Genomic DNA, 17,340 nt, shown 5'->3' with positions numbered 1-17,340 from the left:
ACAAACGGCGTGCAGGTGAGGCCGCCTTAAATGCATATCCCCTCTGCTCGTCCTCTACATGCATCCGGGCAAAGAAAAAAGATCACCATTTGCCTACGTGCTAACCCTGCTGCACTCCGGCCGTACCCTTTAGCAGAATGAGTTTACCAGAAGATAGGTTTCAGATAAAAGCCTGAAGCATCCAACATGGACAAGCAAATAGACCCAGTTAACACTGAACCAACGATCATATTACAAATGTTCAGGAAACATAGTTGTGCTCAAAGGTCTGTAACATGCCTCTCGAAAGTCAGGAACAAGCGTGGAGGAATGCTCACAGAAATACACTAGAAAATCCTCGGAGCAACAAAAATACAGAGTACAAATTCAAAGTTCATACTTCATTTTTCAGCAACAGCAAGACGCATTTTTCAGCAACAGCAAGACGCCTTGCGCGCGTGTTCCGGCGGTGCCCTTCCACACCGAAATTCTTGCATTTTCCAGGCTCAAGGGTTTCTTCAGAGCAGCCCTCTTTCCGGGCATGTAGTGCGTTTGTGCCCCTCTCGACGGCATATGCTGCAGAATCTGGTCCTCTTACTCAAACCAAACCTCTCGACGGCGTATGCTGCAGAATCTGGTCCACTTACTCAAACCAAACCTCTCGACGGCATATGTTGCATAATCTGGTCCGCTTACTCAAACCCTCGCACGGTGCTTTCTCTCTGCTATTTGTTGGTCTCCCAACACTCATTTGCTTTTTCTAGAGCCGTTAGGCCATGGAGAGCATTCACACTAACAGAGCTTCTAGTATTAATGCATATATCAGCACCTTCGTCATCAACATATGCAATTTCTCCATTGCCAAGTAATGTACCCGGAGTTAAGCTGGATATGCGGTCCTCAAAACCCAAACCATCTCTCCTCTCGGCTAAAGGTGCACCACTCACCAGTAAAGCTTCTAGACCACCAAACATCTGATCAACACTTCTGCACTCGCATCACCCATCCTCACTACCTCCAGGGCTTTCATGCAAGTGTCGAGTGCCTACATGTGAACGACAGGTTAAGTGAATTATCTTTCTGGTACTGAGTCCAATGAATCGAAACTGAGACCTAGGCTCAGGTCTAACGACGCTCTTGTCAGGCTGCTCTGCATATTTGCGGATTGAAAGCTCGAGAGCGCTCATCCTCGATGGGCATGGCACTCGGTCTGGTGGCGCACTTCCGTGCCGGAGCCTGCATTTTTGCAAGATAAATTAGAAAATGCAGTCATTTTTCTGTTTTTATTCCACACTGGTGATTCTTCTAAATAGCAGGTTTCCTTTTTCATTTTATTTCCTTTTCAGTTTGCGTCATGGGCAATTTGCAAACATAACACAGCAACGCGGTGGACTTCATTCTCATGACCGGGAATCCGTTTTTCCTATATGATGCTCCTAATAGCAGTATTTTCTATTGTCATTTTCTCATTTTTATCCTGGGCTCGTGCCTAAATTTTTGCATCCTGAACAGGAATGCAGGGCCCTCATGTAAAGTTAATTTCTGCAAGGCATTTGCAATCCAACCACAGGGTTGCTGACATTTTTTCTGCCCCTTTGTTCGTTTTGTGTATCATTTTATATATAATGAATATACATATATGGTGCTCATCTAAAATCAATTTTTTGCATGAGAAAATTGAAGAAACAACAACAGGTGCTCTGACCTTTTTGTCCAGCACGGGGCTTGGGGATTCACCTTGTCAGTCAATTGAGCAGACTCGTCGGAGATTCCGCACGAAATCTACGAGAGGAACGGCGAATCGACGGCATTAGGGTCAGATTTGTATGCAGGGCAGTTCGAGCACATCTCAAAACTCAGCGGCGCCTGTAATCCAAAATAACAAAATTTGCAGAGATCTGCCCGGAACCAACCTGTCAACCGCGTCAAGGAGGAACTCCATACCCTTGGCGTCCATCCGTCGCTAGCCCGACGTTGAAACACCGGCGCCGCCGCAGTCAGGTCGCCCATGCCCCGCGACAATCTCCCATTTTTTTCGCCCACACCCTAGGTTACCACGGCAGCGAGGGCCCTCTGGAATGAGCTAGGGAAAGGGAGGACAAATCTACCTTTTTTTTCATTTTCTTCGCGCACGAGGGGTTCCCCTCCGACCGACAGGACGGCACAGATTGCGCCCATCGTCACAGACCCATTATCTGATCCTTGGCCCAGACTCAAAAAACAAACTTCCTGATCTACGGCCTAGAAGGAAAGCCAACGTACTAGTCCACGGCCCAGACTGAGCCGCCGCGACATCCGTCGGGCCGTGCCAAGCCGTGCACTGTTTCGTACTGTATTCGGGGTTTCGCTGTTTTTCTCACGCTCGTATCTGACATCCCAGCTGGATTTGTTCACATCCCAAGACAGAAACCAACGAGCTAGATTACGGGTGCAGCTGAGCCCGAGCTCCAAAACGCCCCTCTCCCCCAAAAGAGGCAACTTGGTGCACTGGTTAGACATGGATTCCAGAGGCTTCTAGACGCTGCCCATGCCCAAGGTAAGCGGACGCATTGACTACAACCGTGTGGGTAGTTGGGGCCGACATGCGGGTCCGAGGAGGACACCGAGTGGACGCATGGCGAATATGTCTCGTGTTCGTCTGGACACAAATCCGGTGCAAATATGGGATGGGAATGCGTCCAAACGGACAACGAGCAAACGGATTTTCGACTTACATCGGCACATTGAACCGGCGTTTTCGTCGTTTCAGCACGCGCGGACAATTTGGATCGGCGTGTTGGAAAGTCGCCCTTACTATCGAAATAATCAGTTATGGTTAGACAAAAACTGGTTTATTTTTACGAGCATCTCTATAAGCATCTTTCATTGTACATGGGCTAATAGATGTGCCTCTACGACGCCATTATGTATGATGATGCGCTAGCATCTGAGCAAGAAACGGATTAACTGTATACGATACAGGAGGCTAGCTAATACACAACACTTGGAAACGTGCATGCTTCGTACTACAGTATGAACTAGAGCTTAGAAAGCACGCTCGTCCATCTCGAGCTGTCCACCGGCAGACTCCTCCTCGTCGTCGCCGACGTACAGGTACGGGTTCTTCTCCACCGGATGGAAGTTGTAGAAGACGAAGACATAGAAGGCGAAGCTGGCGGCCTCGACGGCGACGTTGACACCCCACTGGTACTTGTAGTTGAGCACGGCGAGGAAGGCGGAGACGATGATCCGGGTGAAGTAGAGGTAGCCGACGACGACGATGTAGAAGCGCTTGAAGAGGGTGAGCTTGTGGAGGTTGCGCGCCGCCTTGCCGTCGGTCTTGGAGGCCTCGCGCAGGCCCCGGATGGACCAGATGATGGGGAAGAAGACGGCGCAGCAGCAGATGACGTCCACCAGCAGGAACACGTGGTTCCACACCACCCAGTCCCGCCCTGTCGGCCCCGTCTCCCCGATCACCACCAGCACCAGGTTCTCGATCACTTGCAGCGGGATCACGATCATCAGCACGTTCTTCTCCCGCTCCTGCCAATTCACAAATCAGATTTAAAAGATGACCGATGTTGCATTGCATTGCGTAATTGAGAATTGAAAAGACGATCGATGTTGAATTCCAATCAGTGACCTGGAGGTAGGGCTTGAGAAAGGACCAGCCGGTGCCGATGAGCACGATGACGGTGAAGAGCAGGACGCCCTTGAAGAAGCCGAAGACGTAGAAGGCGACGTCCCAGCCGTGCGGCGTGCCCGTGGACTCCACGTACCACGTGTCCTCCGCCGCGCACGCCATCTTGAGCGCCTTGAACAGCAGCAGCGCGCCCATCACCACGTGGATCCGCTCCGCCGTCGCGCGCTTCCGCAGGCACGTCCACACCCACACCGCCAGGAACACGAAGTACACCACCGACACCACGGTGTAGATGTTGGGCAGCGGCTGGAGCCCCACGGGGAGGTAGTCCCTCAGCCCGTCGGGGACGCCGCCCCGCACGTTGTACATCTCGGTGCGCACGTCCATGGTCACCTCCGCGCCCTCCTGGCAGTTGTTGAACACCACCGCGTACTCATCGGGGTCGTCGATGCTCAGGATGCTGGTGGCGCCTCCAGGCGGCACGTCGCTGAGCCGGATCATCGGGACGGCGTACCCGCTCGTGAGTACGCAAAAGCTGCCGCCTCCTGGGTCGACGGCGGCGTACTGGGACGCGTTGTTGATCTTCGGGAACTGGGCTCCCGAGATGAGGACGAATCCCATGAGGGTGGGGTCGACTCCGGCGAGGCGTGACCCCGGCCGGAGGTTCCATGCCGAGCGGCGTATGGAGAGGGCGGCCTTGCCGCCTCGCGCGAAGCCAAACTGCTCGAAGAGGATCAGTGGCCGCGCGTCCGACACGATGAGCGTTGTCCTGATCTCGGCATGGGTTGCCCGCGCAAGGAAGAGGACGACCGCGAAGGCGACGGTGACCGCGACCGAGGTGCCCATGGAGCTGGTGCGCATGTCATGCAACGCTGTGGATTAATCGTTTTTGCTGCATTTTACTTTTCCAACTCGGGGATAGGATTGGCCAGATGCGCATGCATGGGCGTGCGCGTGGGAAGGACGAGGGGCAGTGGCAATGGACAAGCGGCATCTCGATGACCATGGCGTGTTTTAGGGAGGACCATGAGAGCGCGGGCGCGAATGGAGAAGGCGACATTACTTGTTTCTGCTCCCATTTTGGCAATGTCTTTTTTTTTAGACAACCTCACGAAGCTTTTTATTAAGTCGTCACAATATTTACAGAGACGAAAGTAAGCTCTCCAGGTTGGCCCAACCACACATGACGGCCAATCCCGAGCGACAAAGCGTGCTTCGCTAGGTTGTGAGCTTCAAAATTTGAGCTCCTAAACTCATGACAGAAATTGCATAAATCAAAAACTAACGAGTGGTCTATTATTTCATGCACTATGGCTCCATAAGATGATGCATTCTCCTTCTTTAGATCTTCCACCACATTTTTGCAATCCGAAGCAACATGGACTCGCCTCTGATAGAGATCATCAGCTAGCGCCAAACCCTCCCTTATAGCAATGGCTTCAAGAATCTGTGGGTCCGTGATGTGCCTAACCACCAGCACCGACGCCCCCAAAAACACTCCTTCTGAGCTCCTGCAAATTGCCCCCACAGCTCCATGTCTCGCTTGCCTGGGGGAGGCGGCATCAACATTGATCTTGACGCAACTTGCAGACGGAGGCTGCCATTGTGTCGGCCTGTTAACATTTGTAGCTCTTTGCTGAACTTCCCTCTTAGTGATGACGCTGATATCCTGAAGATAGCTCGTTATGAAACCATGTATGGATTGTGGTGATTGGAAGATATCTTCATAAATCGCTTTCCTTCGAGCTCTCCAAATAGACCACATAATGACGATCATGTGTGCAAACTTGTCTTTGTCCAAAACCTCGCTAAGCGCAAACAGCCAGTCCTTGGGATTCTCCTCTTGCCTCTCCACTAGATGGTGAACCAGCTCCTCCGGCGCTAAGGCCCAGACACTGCTCGACATTGGACACGTGAATAAAGCATGTCTCCATGTATCAATCGCCCCACACAAGGAGCAGTTATCCTCGGTGGCCATGTTTCGGTGCTTCAACAGGACAGCCGTCGGCATTGATCGTCTCGCAAGCCACCACACAAACATTCTAAGTTTTGAGGGTACTTGAATGTGCCAAATATCGCTCCACTTGTTCACCTCATTATGCACACTGGATGAGCCCTCATCCTCATTCAGCCACGCCTCCCTCTCAAGTTTAGTGCGGAGAACCATACGATAGGTTGATCGTACACTAAAAACGCCTCTAGTTTCCTCATGCCAAGCCCAGAAATCATTAACCCGACGAGTACACAGAGGGATCTTGAGTATCTCATCGGCATCAAATCTAGTAAAAGTGTCCCGAATCAAGCCTTCCTTCCAGGTCGCCGAGGAGCTGTCAATGAGCTCATATACCAAAGTTGGTGGTTCCTGAGATAGTGAAGTTATCGGCCGCTTCAGCCCATCTCTTGGTATCCAGCTATGTTTCCATGTCAGTAGTTGTGCCATCCCCGATTCTCCTCACAACTCCTTGTGCCATAATATCTCGCCCATCCAGAATCGCCCGCCAGATCTGGGAGGGGTGTGATCCGAGCTCAGCATCAAGAATTGAACAGCCTGGAAAGTAGACAGCCTTTAGTATCCTAGAACTCAACGTTGACTCTCTCGTTAGCAACCTCCAGGCTTGACGAGCCAGCAGCGCCAGATTAAAGATCTCCAGGTCCCGAAAACCTAGGCCCCCAAGGTGTTTTGGTCTGGTCATGATGTCCCAAGCGACCCAGCTGGGCTTCCGCTTCCCCTGCTTGCTTCCCCACCAAAACTGTCTAATGATAGACATAATATTCTCACATAGGCCTCTGGGTAATCGGAAACAACTCATCGAATATACTGGTATTGCCTGAGCCACCGCCTTAATAAGGACCTCTTTGCCTGCTGATGACAAGAGCTTCTCCATCCACCCCTTGATCTTTTCCCAAACACGATCTCTTAGATACTTGAAAGTACCATTTTTTGAATGGCCCACATCAGTTGGCATACCCAGGTAGCGTTCACTCAAGGACTCCTTGTGTACATGGAGGATGTTTTTCATGGAATCCTTTATGTTTTCCGGACACCTCTTGCTAAAAAATATCGATGATTTGTCATGGTTGATCCTTTGTCCCGAAGCTGCACAATAGGTTTCTAGCAGGTTTGACACAACTTCTGCACCCTCTACACTGGCCTTGAAAAGCAACAGGCTGTCATCTGCAAACAATAGGTGGTTAACGGTGGGAGCCGTTGGGGCCACCTGAATACCTGCAAACGATGACGAAGAACGGGATTTAAGGAGGCACGAAAGGCCCTCTGCTGCTATCAAGAATAAGTAGGGGGAGATTGGGTCTCCCTGCCAGATTCCTCTGGATGGAATAAAAGACTCAAGCTTCTCCCCGTTTACCATGTCCGAGAAAGAAACCGATGACACCATGCTCATAACTATATCAATCCATGATCTCGCGAAACCCAGTTTTGTCATGATGGCTCTCAAGTATGACCACTCCACCCGGTCGTAGGCCTTCATCATATCTAGTTTTAGAGCACAGAAGCTGTTTGATTTTGTCCTGGACCGTTTCATAAAATGCAGACACTCATATGCACTGATAATATTATCTGTAATAAGCCTTCCTGGAACGAAAGCTGACTGCTCCTCAGAAATTATGTCCGGAAGGATCAGTTTCAACCTGTTTGCTACCACCTTGGAAGCTATTTTATAAATGACATTGCAAAGGCTAATTGGTCTGTATTGAGAAAAAACAGTGGGGTTTGTTACCTTGGGGATAAGAACCAATATAGTGTCATTTATGCATGCTGGGCTGTCCTCCCCCCTCAATATTCTGAGGACAATCTTTGTTACATCCGTTCCACATATATCCCAATGTCTCTGATAAAAGTGAGCAGGGAAGCCGTCGGGCCCGGCGCCTTGGTTGGAAACATTTGGAAGAGAGCCACTTTTACTTCATCCTTGGTATACGGGGCACATAGAGACTCATTCATCACCTCTGTCACCTTCCTGGGAACGTGATCAAGGACATCATCCATGTTTTGTACCATTTCAGAGGTATACAAGCTTTGGTAAAACTCATTGACCAAAACCCGCAATTCTCCCGGGTCATCCACCACCGCTCCTAGTGAATTTTGTAGGGCCTTGATCATATTTTTCTCTCTACGGATGCTGGCCCGAAGGTGGAAAAATTTGGTGTTTCGGTCACCCGCCGAGAGCCACTCCACCCTTGCCCGTTGTCGCCACATGATCTCCTCTCGGTGGTATAACTCAATAAGCCGCTCATTAGTCTTCAGTTCTGCATGAGAGGGGGCCGACCGCAAAGGATCACCTCGGAGTTCCTCTAGAGTCTTTTTCAGCTTCTTTATTTCCTTTCTAACACTTCCAAAAGTGTCCCTGCTCCACTTCACCAATTCTGTAGAGATATTCTGAAGTTTCTGTTTCATATCATCCACAGACAAGCAAGGTGTGTCAGCTGTCCACGCATTTGAAAGGACCTGGCCCAGACCTTCATGCGACTCCCACATAAGCTCGTATTTAAAAGACCTTTGCTCCTTAACTTGCACCGTGTTACCAAAGTCACTAACAATGGGTGAGTGGTCAGATGTGGAGCAAGAAAGATGTGTAACCGAAGCAAGGGAGAATCTGTTCATCCATGCAACATTAGCTAGGGCTCTGTCTAGCCTGCATTTTGTATAACTCCCTCCCACAACCTTCTTCTCAAAAGTCCAAAAATTTCCGTTGAAGCCTAAGTCTTGCAACATGCAAATATCAATGGTGTCCCGGAAGGCTTGGATTTGCGCATTGCTTCGCTGCCCTACCCCCTCATGTTCTTCCGGACGTAGAACCTCATTGAAATCTCCCGCGCACAGCCACGGCAAAGAGCTCAAAGTGCTGATGTTTTTTAAAATTGTCCACGTTTGATGTCTCAAGTGTATTTGTGCGTCACCATACACACAGGTGAATCTCCACTCATCCAGATTATGCTCCTCAATCTTAACATCCAAATGATAAACTGAGTAACCAAGAATCTCAACTTTTATTGCATTATTCCAGAATAATCCCATACCACCACTGCGGCCTTGACTACTAACCGCATAAGCATTATCATAACCCAACGTATTTGCTAGCGCTTCTACCCTTACACCATCAATTTGTGTCTCAACAATACACAGAAGGGTAGGGGCAAATTGCCTCGCGAAGTCGCGAAGCTCTTGAACTGTCGCGGCCTTGCCCACGCCGCGGCAGTTCCAAACAAAGGTACTCATTGACCCCGGCGGCGCCCGTCGACCGGGCCCGCCAAATTCAGATCACCTTTCAGCCGTGTCCCTGTTCTCGTCGAGCTGCTGTCTTCTGATTCCACAACTAGCTTCGCTCTCTTCTGGTCCTGAGTGGTACTGGGGCTGGCTGGAGCGTTAGAGGCAGGAAGAGCCAGCTGCTTAGGTTGCTCGGTGCTTGTTGGCGCTGGGGGTGCAAACTGCTGTGCTAGCGCTGCAACCCTCTTTCTGCTATTTTCTGCATCTTGCATATCCAAATCTCTGCTTTCAGCAAACTCCCCGTAACCAGTTGCATCTGAACTGGCTTGGTCGTTCCTTCCGCGCCCTCCGGTATGTCCTCCAAGACGACCTCCTCGCCGTCCTCCCCCATTGCCGGGCCCTCGGCCCGACCTCAACGTCGGCAATGTCTTATTTTGAACAAAAAGTCTCACGACAATACGGTAAAGGGCCTCACGAGTTTTTTTTATTTGAATAAAACTCGAGAGCCCATTCATTCATGACACTGATGGGCTAGCCTTATTTTGGGCTTTGCCGGTAAAATATGTATGTTCACAAGCGTAGATCTGTGAAACAAGATCCTCATAGGAAAGCAAATTCGGGGATTTCCTATTTAGCGCTGCAGGCGCCGGTTTTAGTTCATTCCACAAACCGGCGCCTGCAGCGGTTCTAGCGCGGGCCGGCCTGTTTAGAATCTGCTTCGCCCCCGTCTGTCCCGTGGTCGTCTAGGTCTCCCCTTTCCCCCGGCGTCTTGTTTCTTCTGTTTCCTCCTCTGCTTCTCCCCCGACGACTTCTCTTCTTCCCCCAAGACTGATTTCGAATCTTAGGTGAATCTCAGGCGAATCAGGCGGATCGATGAACCGTAATCTGACTGCTTCTTCTATGTTCTTCTTCGTCCGTCTCGTGATGCATTCCTCTGGTTCGTTCTTCTTCTAACCCTAATTCCCCTCGGTTCTTCTGTTAGGGTTTGTGTTTTTCGTGGCGCTCGTTGTTTGTGTTGCTGTTTGTTTAAGCGTGGATCTAACCGTGTGTTGGTACCTAGGGTTTGGGGTAGAAAATTTTGCCTCCTTTTTTAGATCTCCTGTTTTGCTTGTGTATAAATGTATCATGTTCATGCGTGTAAATCCATCTCATGTGACGGATGGCATCTCTCATGTGTTGGTGCGTGTCCCTATGCCATCTGCGTAACAATAACTAGGGGTTTTGTGATTCTTAGGAAGATTTTGGCTCTGAGTATCAATCTTGTGGGATTGGAGAGTGATTCTACATGTATTGGAGTATAAATCAATAGTAGTTTGTGGAGTGTATTTGTAATAATTTCGAGCACGTGTTTGCACGGATGGAGTGAATTTGACTAAATTTGTCCAGTAATATTTCATTTGTTCCCCATTCTGTCATAAGTTAGTTTATTCACATAGTCCATATCATGATGTATTTAGCTATGTCTTCATCCAATTTGTAATAAGCTATGCCTAATTTAACTGGACATATATCCCATTCTGCTACTTAGCGTGATTTTGTTTAGTCAAGTTATGATGTTTGATTGTTCCAGAAAGGGTTCTTGTATAATAATATAATGTTTTTTATAGTACTAAAGTTTTCAAGTTCTGAGGGGGTTTTGTATAGAAGGATTTTATAATACCAGATTTGACTAAAGGATTTTTTCACATTTAAAGAAAATTTTCTGTCCAAGTCAGTGTGATACATGTGAGATTGGAAGTCACTTGAATCTAGTTTGACAGTGTCTGTTTTGATATACAATAAATGGATTTGGAATACAGGGATCTTCACGGATTTGTGAAGATCGTTAAGTAGTTGTTTCTTCTTAGTATTTCTATACTTTCTTTGTCTAATCTGTTTAGTATATTATGGTTTTCTTTATTATCTGCAATTATTATAGATTCATAAGTAGTGCTCATTGTTAATAGTTGTTGTTAAATCTGTATTTTTCAGGACAAGAAGGAGGTGGGGTTGCCCAAGTTGTTGATCCAGAAGGGGAGGAACGAACTGAATATCCCCCTCAAGGTCTTCGCAATGACTCAGGTGCTATATTAGTTATTCTCCATTCAGTTTTTGTAGCTTTCGAATTTTGTATAGTTCGAAAGTAGGTCAATTTGCTGGGAAAAACATTTTGTGTGTTATGTTTTTGGTCTTACCAGAGGTTTGCCTATTCCTTTTTAAGTTGTCCCGTGAATGTTTAGTCTGCGTCTATTTATTTATTTATTTATTTATTTGTAGATCACATACTTTCCTTCTCTGACAGTAACATGTTTCCTTCTCATATTTGATCTGCAGTCCTTGTTCAACTAATCTTTTTTATCTAAACGCTTTTTTTAAGTGCTATAAGTGTGTTTACATCATATTTTTAGCTAGTTAACTTCATCTTGAGCCATTTAGTATGCCATTGTTTCTTGGCAAATTCCCCCTTAGTAAATATGTTGTTCTACTTCAACTATTCTTTACACATGTTAGTTCTTCAATAATAGCAAATAAAAAAATATAGATACCCGCTCAAAACATTCACATAAATACAGTGAATCTAGAACTTGGAATCAGCTATACTTATGACAAATGTAGATTTGTTTTAGCTTTAATGTTTTTGTTTTTCAACTAGAACTTGAATTTGTAGAATATTTTAGTTTTTCTGAGCTTTCTTGTGCAATCCCTTTAGTATGTTATGCTTTTATATATTATCTGCAATATTATAGATTCATAAGTAGTGCTCATTTGTTGATAGTTGTTTTTCAATCTGTATTTTGCAGCCCAAGAAGGAGGTGGGGTTGCCCAAGTTGATGAACCAGAAGGTGAGGAACCAACTGAATATCCGCCACGAGGTCTCCACAATGACTCAGGTGGTATGTTAGTTTTTCTCCATTCAGTTTTGTAGTTTTCAAATTTGGTATAGTGTCAGGACCCCGACTCAATGTCACATCGATCTAGCCTGTAACACCTCATATCACTTTGCGGCCTCACGCACGGTATTCCCACGGGTGTCGCCTTACCTTTGCCCGGGACCGTTTGCGCCTTTTGGCTCACGTATATGATGATGTCGCTAGCATCCGTATGATAAGGAGCCCGGGCTGACATGACTAGTTGTAAACCCAAAGTGGCACAAACTTACAGGGAGAGGCATCCATGACCCAGCATCAAACGTGTCGGTCATCAGTGAGTGAATCCAGGCTGTAGCACTGGGCTAGCAGGACTCCGGTGAACTGGACTGTAGCGGGCTAACAGGACTCTGGTATTTATCGCGTGACATTTCCCCGAAGGGACAGACACAGGAACGAAGAAGGACACATGCCGGCCAGCCTAAGTGTTCCGGAGCAGTAGCAAGCTACCATGGCTCGGTGGAAACACTAGGAGACATTTCCCGGTAAGAGAGGCTACTAAAGATAAACAACTAGATAGTCAGATCCCACACATACCAAGCATTTCAATAACATACACACAATATGCTCGATATGTGCAAATACAACATGGCATCACAACATGACTCTACAACTCAAGTATTTAATCAATAGGCTCCGAGGAGCGAGATATTACAAACAGGGGTCTCATGACCCAACATTCAGAGCATACAAATCAAAGCACAAGCGGAAGCTATCATGTCTGAGTACAGACAACTATAAATGAAAGAGGCTGAGAAGCCTGACTATCTACCAGATCCTGCCGAGGGCACAAGATCGTAGCTGAGGTAACAAGCTAAACGTTGAAGTCCACGCGGTACTACTAGCGAGACTGAAGTCTCTCTGCAAAAACATAAATTAAGCAACGTGAGTACAAATGTACCCAGCAAGACTTACATCAGATCTAACTACATATGCATCATTATCAACAAAGGGGGTGGTGGAGTTTAACTGCAGCAAGCCAGCTTTGACTCGGTGGCTATCCTGAACTACGACTGCAATGTAACTCTTTGAGGTGGCGCACACGAGTCCACATATTCACCATATCAATACACCACTATGGATCCGCTCCCGTCTCCCTACGAGAACGCCATCCATAGCACTCACGCTTATCTTGCGTATTTTAGAGTATCCACTTTCACTTGTTTATGAACTATGCAAGGGGTCCAAGTTTCCATATCCGAGGAATCCGGCTATTCGAATAGATAATGATAACCCTGCAGGGGTGTACTTCTTCACACACGCTTTCGCCACTTATCGCCCTGTACATGTCATGTACCTCGGCAACCTTCAAGCAGAAGACGGGCGAGGGAGTCGGCCACGACCTGACTAACTGAACAAGTCTCTAGTCCAGGTTTATCGCCTATTCGGGTTCCATCCGCAAGGAGATCCAGCCGGGGTGTCGCTCACGGCCCCAAACGATGTGTGCAGGGTTCCCAAGCCCACCATCCGGGTGCCACTTGGTACACCGTGCCACTGTGCCTAGTCTGTCCGAAGCCCACCTGTACCGGGTGCCACTTGTTAGACTACTAACACTACCTACAAACACCAGAAACTAGTTGCAACTCCTGGACAGAGATCAAGTTGATTAATAAGTCAAGAGAGCTTGGAGCGCCCGGAGCCCAATGTGTGGTAGTAACTGATCATGGATCACAAACACAGAACTCAGTTCCTGAGGACGGCTGCAATGAGACAACCCACCATGTACTCCTACATGGCCTCTCACCGCTACCTTTACCAAAACATGTTCACACACTTAGCTCTCGCACAGTAGGACATGTTCACACACCTCTGATTCATCCTCGATGAATCAGACCTGACTCAACTCTAAGCAGTAGCAGGCATGACAAACAAGCATGAATGAGTAGGCACAACAGGGCTCAAACAACTCCTACTCATGCTAGTGGGTTTCATCTATTTACTGTGGCAATGACAGGTCATGCAGAGGATAAAGGGGTTCAGCTACCGCAGCAAGTAACAAATATGCCGTTGTTGTCCTAATGCAGTAAAAGAGAGCAGGAGCGAGAGAGTGGGATTTTATTGGAATGAACAAGGGGGTTTTGCTTGCCTGGCACTTCTGAAGATAATATAGCTCTTCATCGGTGTCATCGATCACATCGCCGGTACACGTCTATCGAGAGGGGACAATTACCGGCAAACAAGGAAGAACGCAATCAATGCAATGCGACAATATGATGCATGAATGTGACATGGCAATATGAGTGTGTTTTGGGCTAATGCAACTAGCAACAGGTTAAATGAAGTTGGTTTGAATCCAAGATTCAAATTCAAACTCCATATGTGAAATTCAAATGTCATTTATGTGATTTGTGCTAAACAGCAGCTATAAGTTGTTCTAACATGCATGAAAATAGTACAGATGGATAGATTGGATTTTTCTGATCATTTTTCATATATAAATTATTTAATTTGGAGTTACGGTTGAATTTCTATGAATTTTAGAAGCTTAGATCATTTTCTGGAATTTCCTGAATTATTTAAAACCAGAAAATGATTTATTGCATCAGAACTAGGTCATGCTGACCTCAGCAGGTCAACAGGCGTCGACCAGGTCAAACCTGACTGGTGTGGCCCACCTGTCATTGACTCAGCACTAACCAGGGTTTAGTTAACCCTTAACTAAAGTAATTAGAAGGGCTGGGGCCCACAGTCAGCGAGCCAGTGGGTGAGCTAAAATTTAATTAGCATCTAAACTAAATTAGCAGGGCCTCGGGCCCACATGTTAATGACCCAGGGGGGGTCAAACCCTGGTCAACTCGGTCAAACCTGCCGGCGGCTAACCGCCGGCGAGGTCCGAGACGGCGGCGATGCGCGGAATCGCAGCACAGGCCACGGTTCTAGGCGCGGATGGCACCGTTGGAACCCCGAGCCTCGTCCGCGTCGTCTGGTGCTAGTGGGGTCGCCGGAGACGACTTAGATCGACGGCGGCGTGCTCTTTTGCGGCCGCCGGAGTTCGGTTGCGCGCGGGATCGCGTTTCAGTGCGTAGAAGAGCGGGGCAAGGGGCTAGAAGGGCGCTACGCATCGCGAGGAGTAGGTTGGACACTCCAGGGTGACCATTTGGTCACCGGAGCATCGTCGTCGGCGAGCTCAGGTGGCGGTGCATTTCGGTCATCAAGGGGGCAACGGCTACGGCAATCAAACGAAGAGGGGAAGAGGGGGAAACGGTGGCGGAGCTCACAGCGGTGCCGTAGGGATGGTCAGCGAGCTCGGGGAAGCGACGATGGTGGCGAATTGACGGTGAAGATCCTCGGCGGCCGGCGATGGAAACGGCGATGCCGGCGACGTTGTGGCGCGTCCGTAGTTCCATGGCTTGGTGGAGAGGATGAGGAAGACATCCCGGAGCTCTTGGACAGGTCAGGGGAGCAAGGGGGTGGCTGTGGCCGCGGTAACGGCGTCGGCGGCGATGAGCTCCGCTCGGTGGGGAAGAGAGAGGGATCCAGGGGGAAAGTGAGGGTGAGGGGGCGAGTGAGGAGGGTCCAGGAGATGTCGTGGCATTGCGGGAGACGTCCAGGGGAGGAGGAGGCAGCTAGGCAGGGAGGAGGTGGCCGGGGCGCGTGGCCGTGCGCGCCGGGCGCGTGCCCGTCCTCCTGGCAGGGAGGAAGACGACAGGGGAGGAAGCGGCGGTGGGCTGGGCCGTGCTGGGCCGGTTGGTGGCGCCAGGTAAGTGGCTGGAGGAGCTGGGCCAGGTAGGTTTCTCCTCTCTCTCTCTTATTTCTATTTAACTCTGTTTTCTATTTTCTGTAGTTTGTTTTGATTTAGTTTTAGACACTAAATCATTTTTATTGCTTCTGATAATTATGGTAGGGACTAGTTGGATTATTCCAAAGCCCTTCATCAAAGATCAGAATTATTGGACATATATTAATTAATTAACAAATATATATATCCAATGCAAATAGTTATTTATTTAATTCAAAGGCCCAAAATAAATAATTCTGTGATTCCAAAAATATTGGTTTTAATTTTACCTCTTACCAATATTTTCACAGAGTAACAGGAACATTTCTTTGGACTCATTTGAAGAGATTTAAATGTTGGTTATTTTTAGAGGTCTTCTGAGGCTTTTGAAAATTCCTCAATTCAAATTTCATTTGAATTAAAACATGATGCTCACATGAAGGTCTAGCCTAGTGCATAACAGGACCAGGGATGTGACAACTCACCCCCACTAAACAAAAATCTCGTCCCGAGATTCAAGCGTAGGGTAAGGTGAAGGGGGAACACAAACTAGCACAATCTTCACGATCCAGGTTGCACTTCAAATGAACGTTGATTCGTTCACCATCATTGTCTCGAAGTCTTGCTCTGAGAACTCCAACTATCATGACAACGAGAGGAAGGAAAGACCCTAAAAGAATCGTTCTTCTCGAAGGTCGAACAACTCAGGATTAACTCACGGAATGAGACATAGCAGCATCTCTTGGGCTGAGAGACGAAGCACACCTCTGGCGGAAAGGAGTGGAACAGATGACGGAGGTTTACCAGGTAGACTACAATTCCACACTTAACAGGGTGGTAAACGGTTGTCAGCGCAGCGAGGAGTTGAGTTGCCATGATACCACAACGAGGCACCTTAGGGATGGTGACTCGTAGATATATCCCCTTAAGTGGAAAAAAGAATTACCTTTGATTCAGATATCATTGAAACTCTTTAAACCAGCCTAAGGCAATTCTCGAGCGATCGTTTGGAGGGGGTCGGTAGGATGGCATACTCAGACTTGGACGATGTGGATTACCTTGTTGAAGACAACGTAATGGATGAATTTGCTTACCACCGGAAATGGAAGAGACCCGTGGTAGAATGGCACATTGACGGTGCAAGCTAGGAACAAAATGCAAATGCTGGGAATGATTCTGGTAACTGGGGAAGAACCCAACAACAGAGAGTGAATTCACTGTTTGAAAGGTCATAGCATTGCCGAGGAAACTGAGAGCAAACCCAGTTAGTGCCGAAGATAACACCTAGCGCTTGTGCGTGCTCCCAAGAACTTGGGCATTTCCATAATCATCAAGGTTTTACCAACATCCGTGTCAAGGATCCTGGCAACACAACTTGCTACCATGATGAATGATGATGGATGATGCAGATGCAAAGAAAGATAACACTTTCTCAGATTTCACCCTTGGCGGGGCCAAGGAAATAAAATTTGGATGATCGACCGAGAGACATTTAGCACTCCGCTTCTAATGTTCTCCTTGATGTGCTAGTGTAACCCATTCATAGAAATGGTCTGGTACCTAGAACATCAAGTAAAGGTCGGACTTCGGAAACACAAAAATCCATAAGGAACAACTAGGGAGGTAAATCCTACGAAATCCTTATGGGGAGGTGGCCAACTTCTTCAATCAAGATACTACAATAATAGGTCTTTCGGCTGGGTGTGTTGGCCATGACATCCACCTTACCGGTTATCGAGGGACCAGTATTATAGTTCTTGGGAAATGTTCCAACCATCATATCTGCCTGAGATTCAGATCTGGTTGGTGTCAGGATATTCCAGACTCATCGAGTCTAGGAAGAAAAATGAAAGTTTGCAACACAAATCGACGAGATGATGTTGCGAGATTC

The 17,340-nt window shown here is 47.9% G+C and overlaps 1 protein-coding gene and 2 long non-coding RNA genes across 3 annotated transcripts; 1 reads left to right on the top strand and 2 right to left on the bottom strand.

Annotated features, from left to right (window-relative positions):
- Positions 1-249: 249 nt before the first annotated feature.
- LOC123134239 (uncharacterized) lies at positions 250-2,015 on the bottom strand. The gene is made up of 3 exons (XR_006465590.1): positions 1,893-2,015; positions 1,685-1,761; positions 250-1,215 (listed from the first exon to the last, which is right to left on the bottom strand). It is a non-coding gene; the product is annotated as an uncharacterized lncRNA (long non-coding RNA).
- A 779-nt stretch (positions 2,016-2,794) lies between these two features.
- LOC123134238 (protein CANDIDATE G-PROTEIN COUPLED RECEPTOR 7) lies at positions 2,795-4,573 on the bottom strand. Its single transcript, XM_044553520.1, has 2 exons — positions 3,602-4,573; positions 2,795-3,501 (listed from the first exon to the last, which is right to left on the bottom strand). The coding sequence occupies exons 1-2, from the start codon at positions 4,460-4,462 to the stop codon at positions 3,004-3,006; spliced, it is 1,359 nt and encodes a 452-aa protein (XP_044409455.1). The 5' UTR covers positions 4,463-4,573; the 3' UTR covers positions 2,795-3,003.
- Positions 4,574-9,649: 5,076 nt separating this feature from the next.
- Positions 9,650-11,672, top strand: LOC123135325 (uncharacterized). Its single transcript, XR_006465925.1, has 3 exons — positions 9,650-9,762; positions 10,797-10,886; positions 11,606-11,672. It is a non-coding gene; the product is annotated as an uncharacterized lncRNA (long non-coding RNA).
- The last annotated feature ends 5,668 nt before the right edge of the window (positions 11,673-17,340 follow it).

The sequence above is a fragment of the Triticum aestivum genome, chromosome 6B (genome assembly GCF_018294505.1).
Source record: "Triticum aestivum cultivar Chinese Spring chromosome 6B, IWGSC CS RefSeq v2.1, whole genome shotgun sequence".
NCBI classification, from domain to species: domain Eukaryota; kingdom Viridiplantae; phylum Streptophyta; class Magnoliopsida; order Poales; family Poaceae; genus Triticum; species Triticum aestivum.
Note: the sequence above shows the minus strand (reverse complement) of the source record. Positions and strands in the feature narration are given on the sequence as shown.

Bases quoted from the DNA above. Each gene is read 5' to 3' on its own strand.
- LOC123134238 (XM_044553520.1), bottom strand. From the start codon at position 4,462: ATGCGCACCAGCTCCATGGGCACCTCGGTCGCGGTCACCGTCGCCTTC. The intron at 3,502-3,601 runs GTCACTGATTGG...GTGAATTGGCAG, and splicing joins TTCTCAAGCCCTACCTCCAG to GAGCGGGAGAAGAACGTGCT.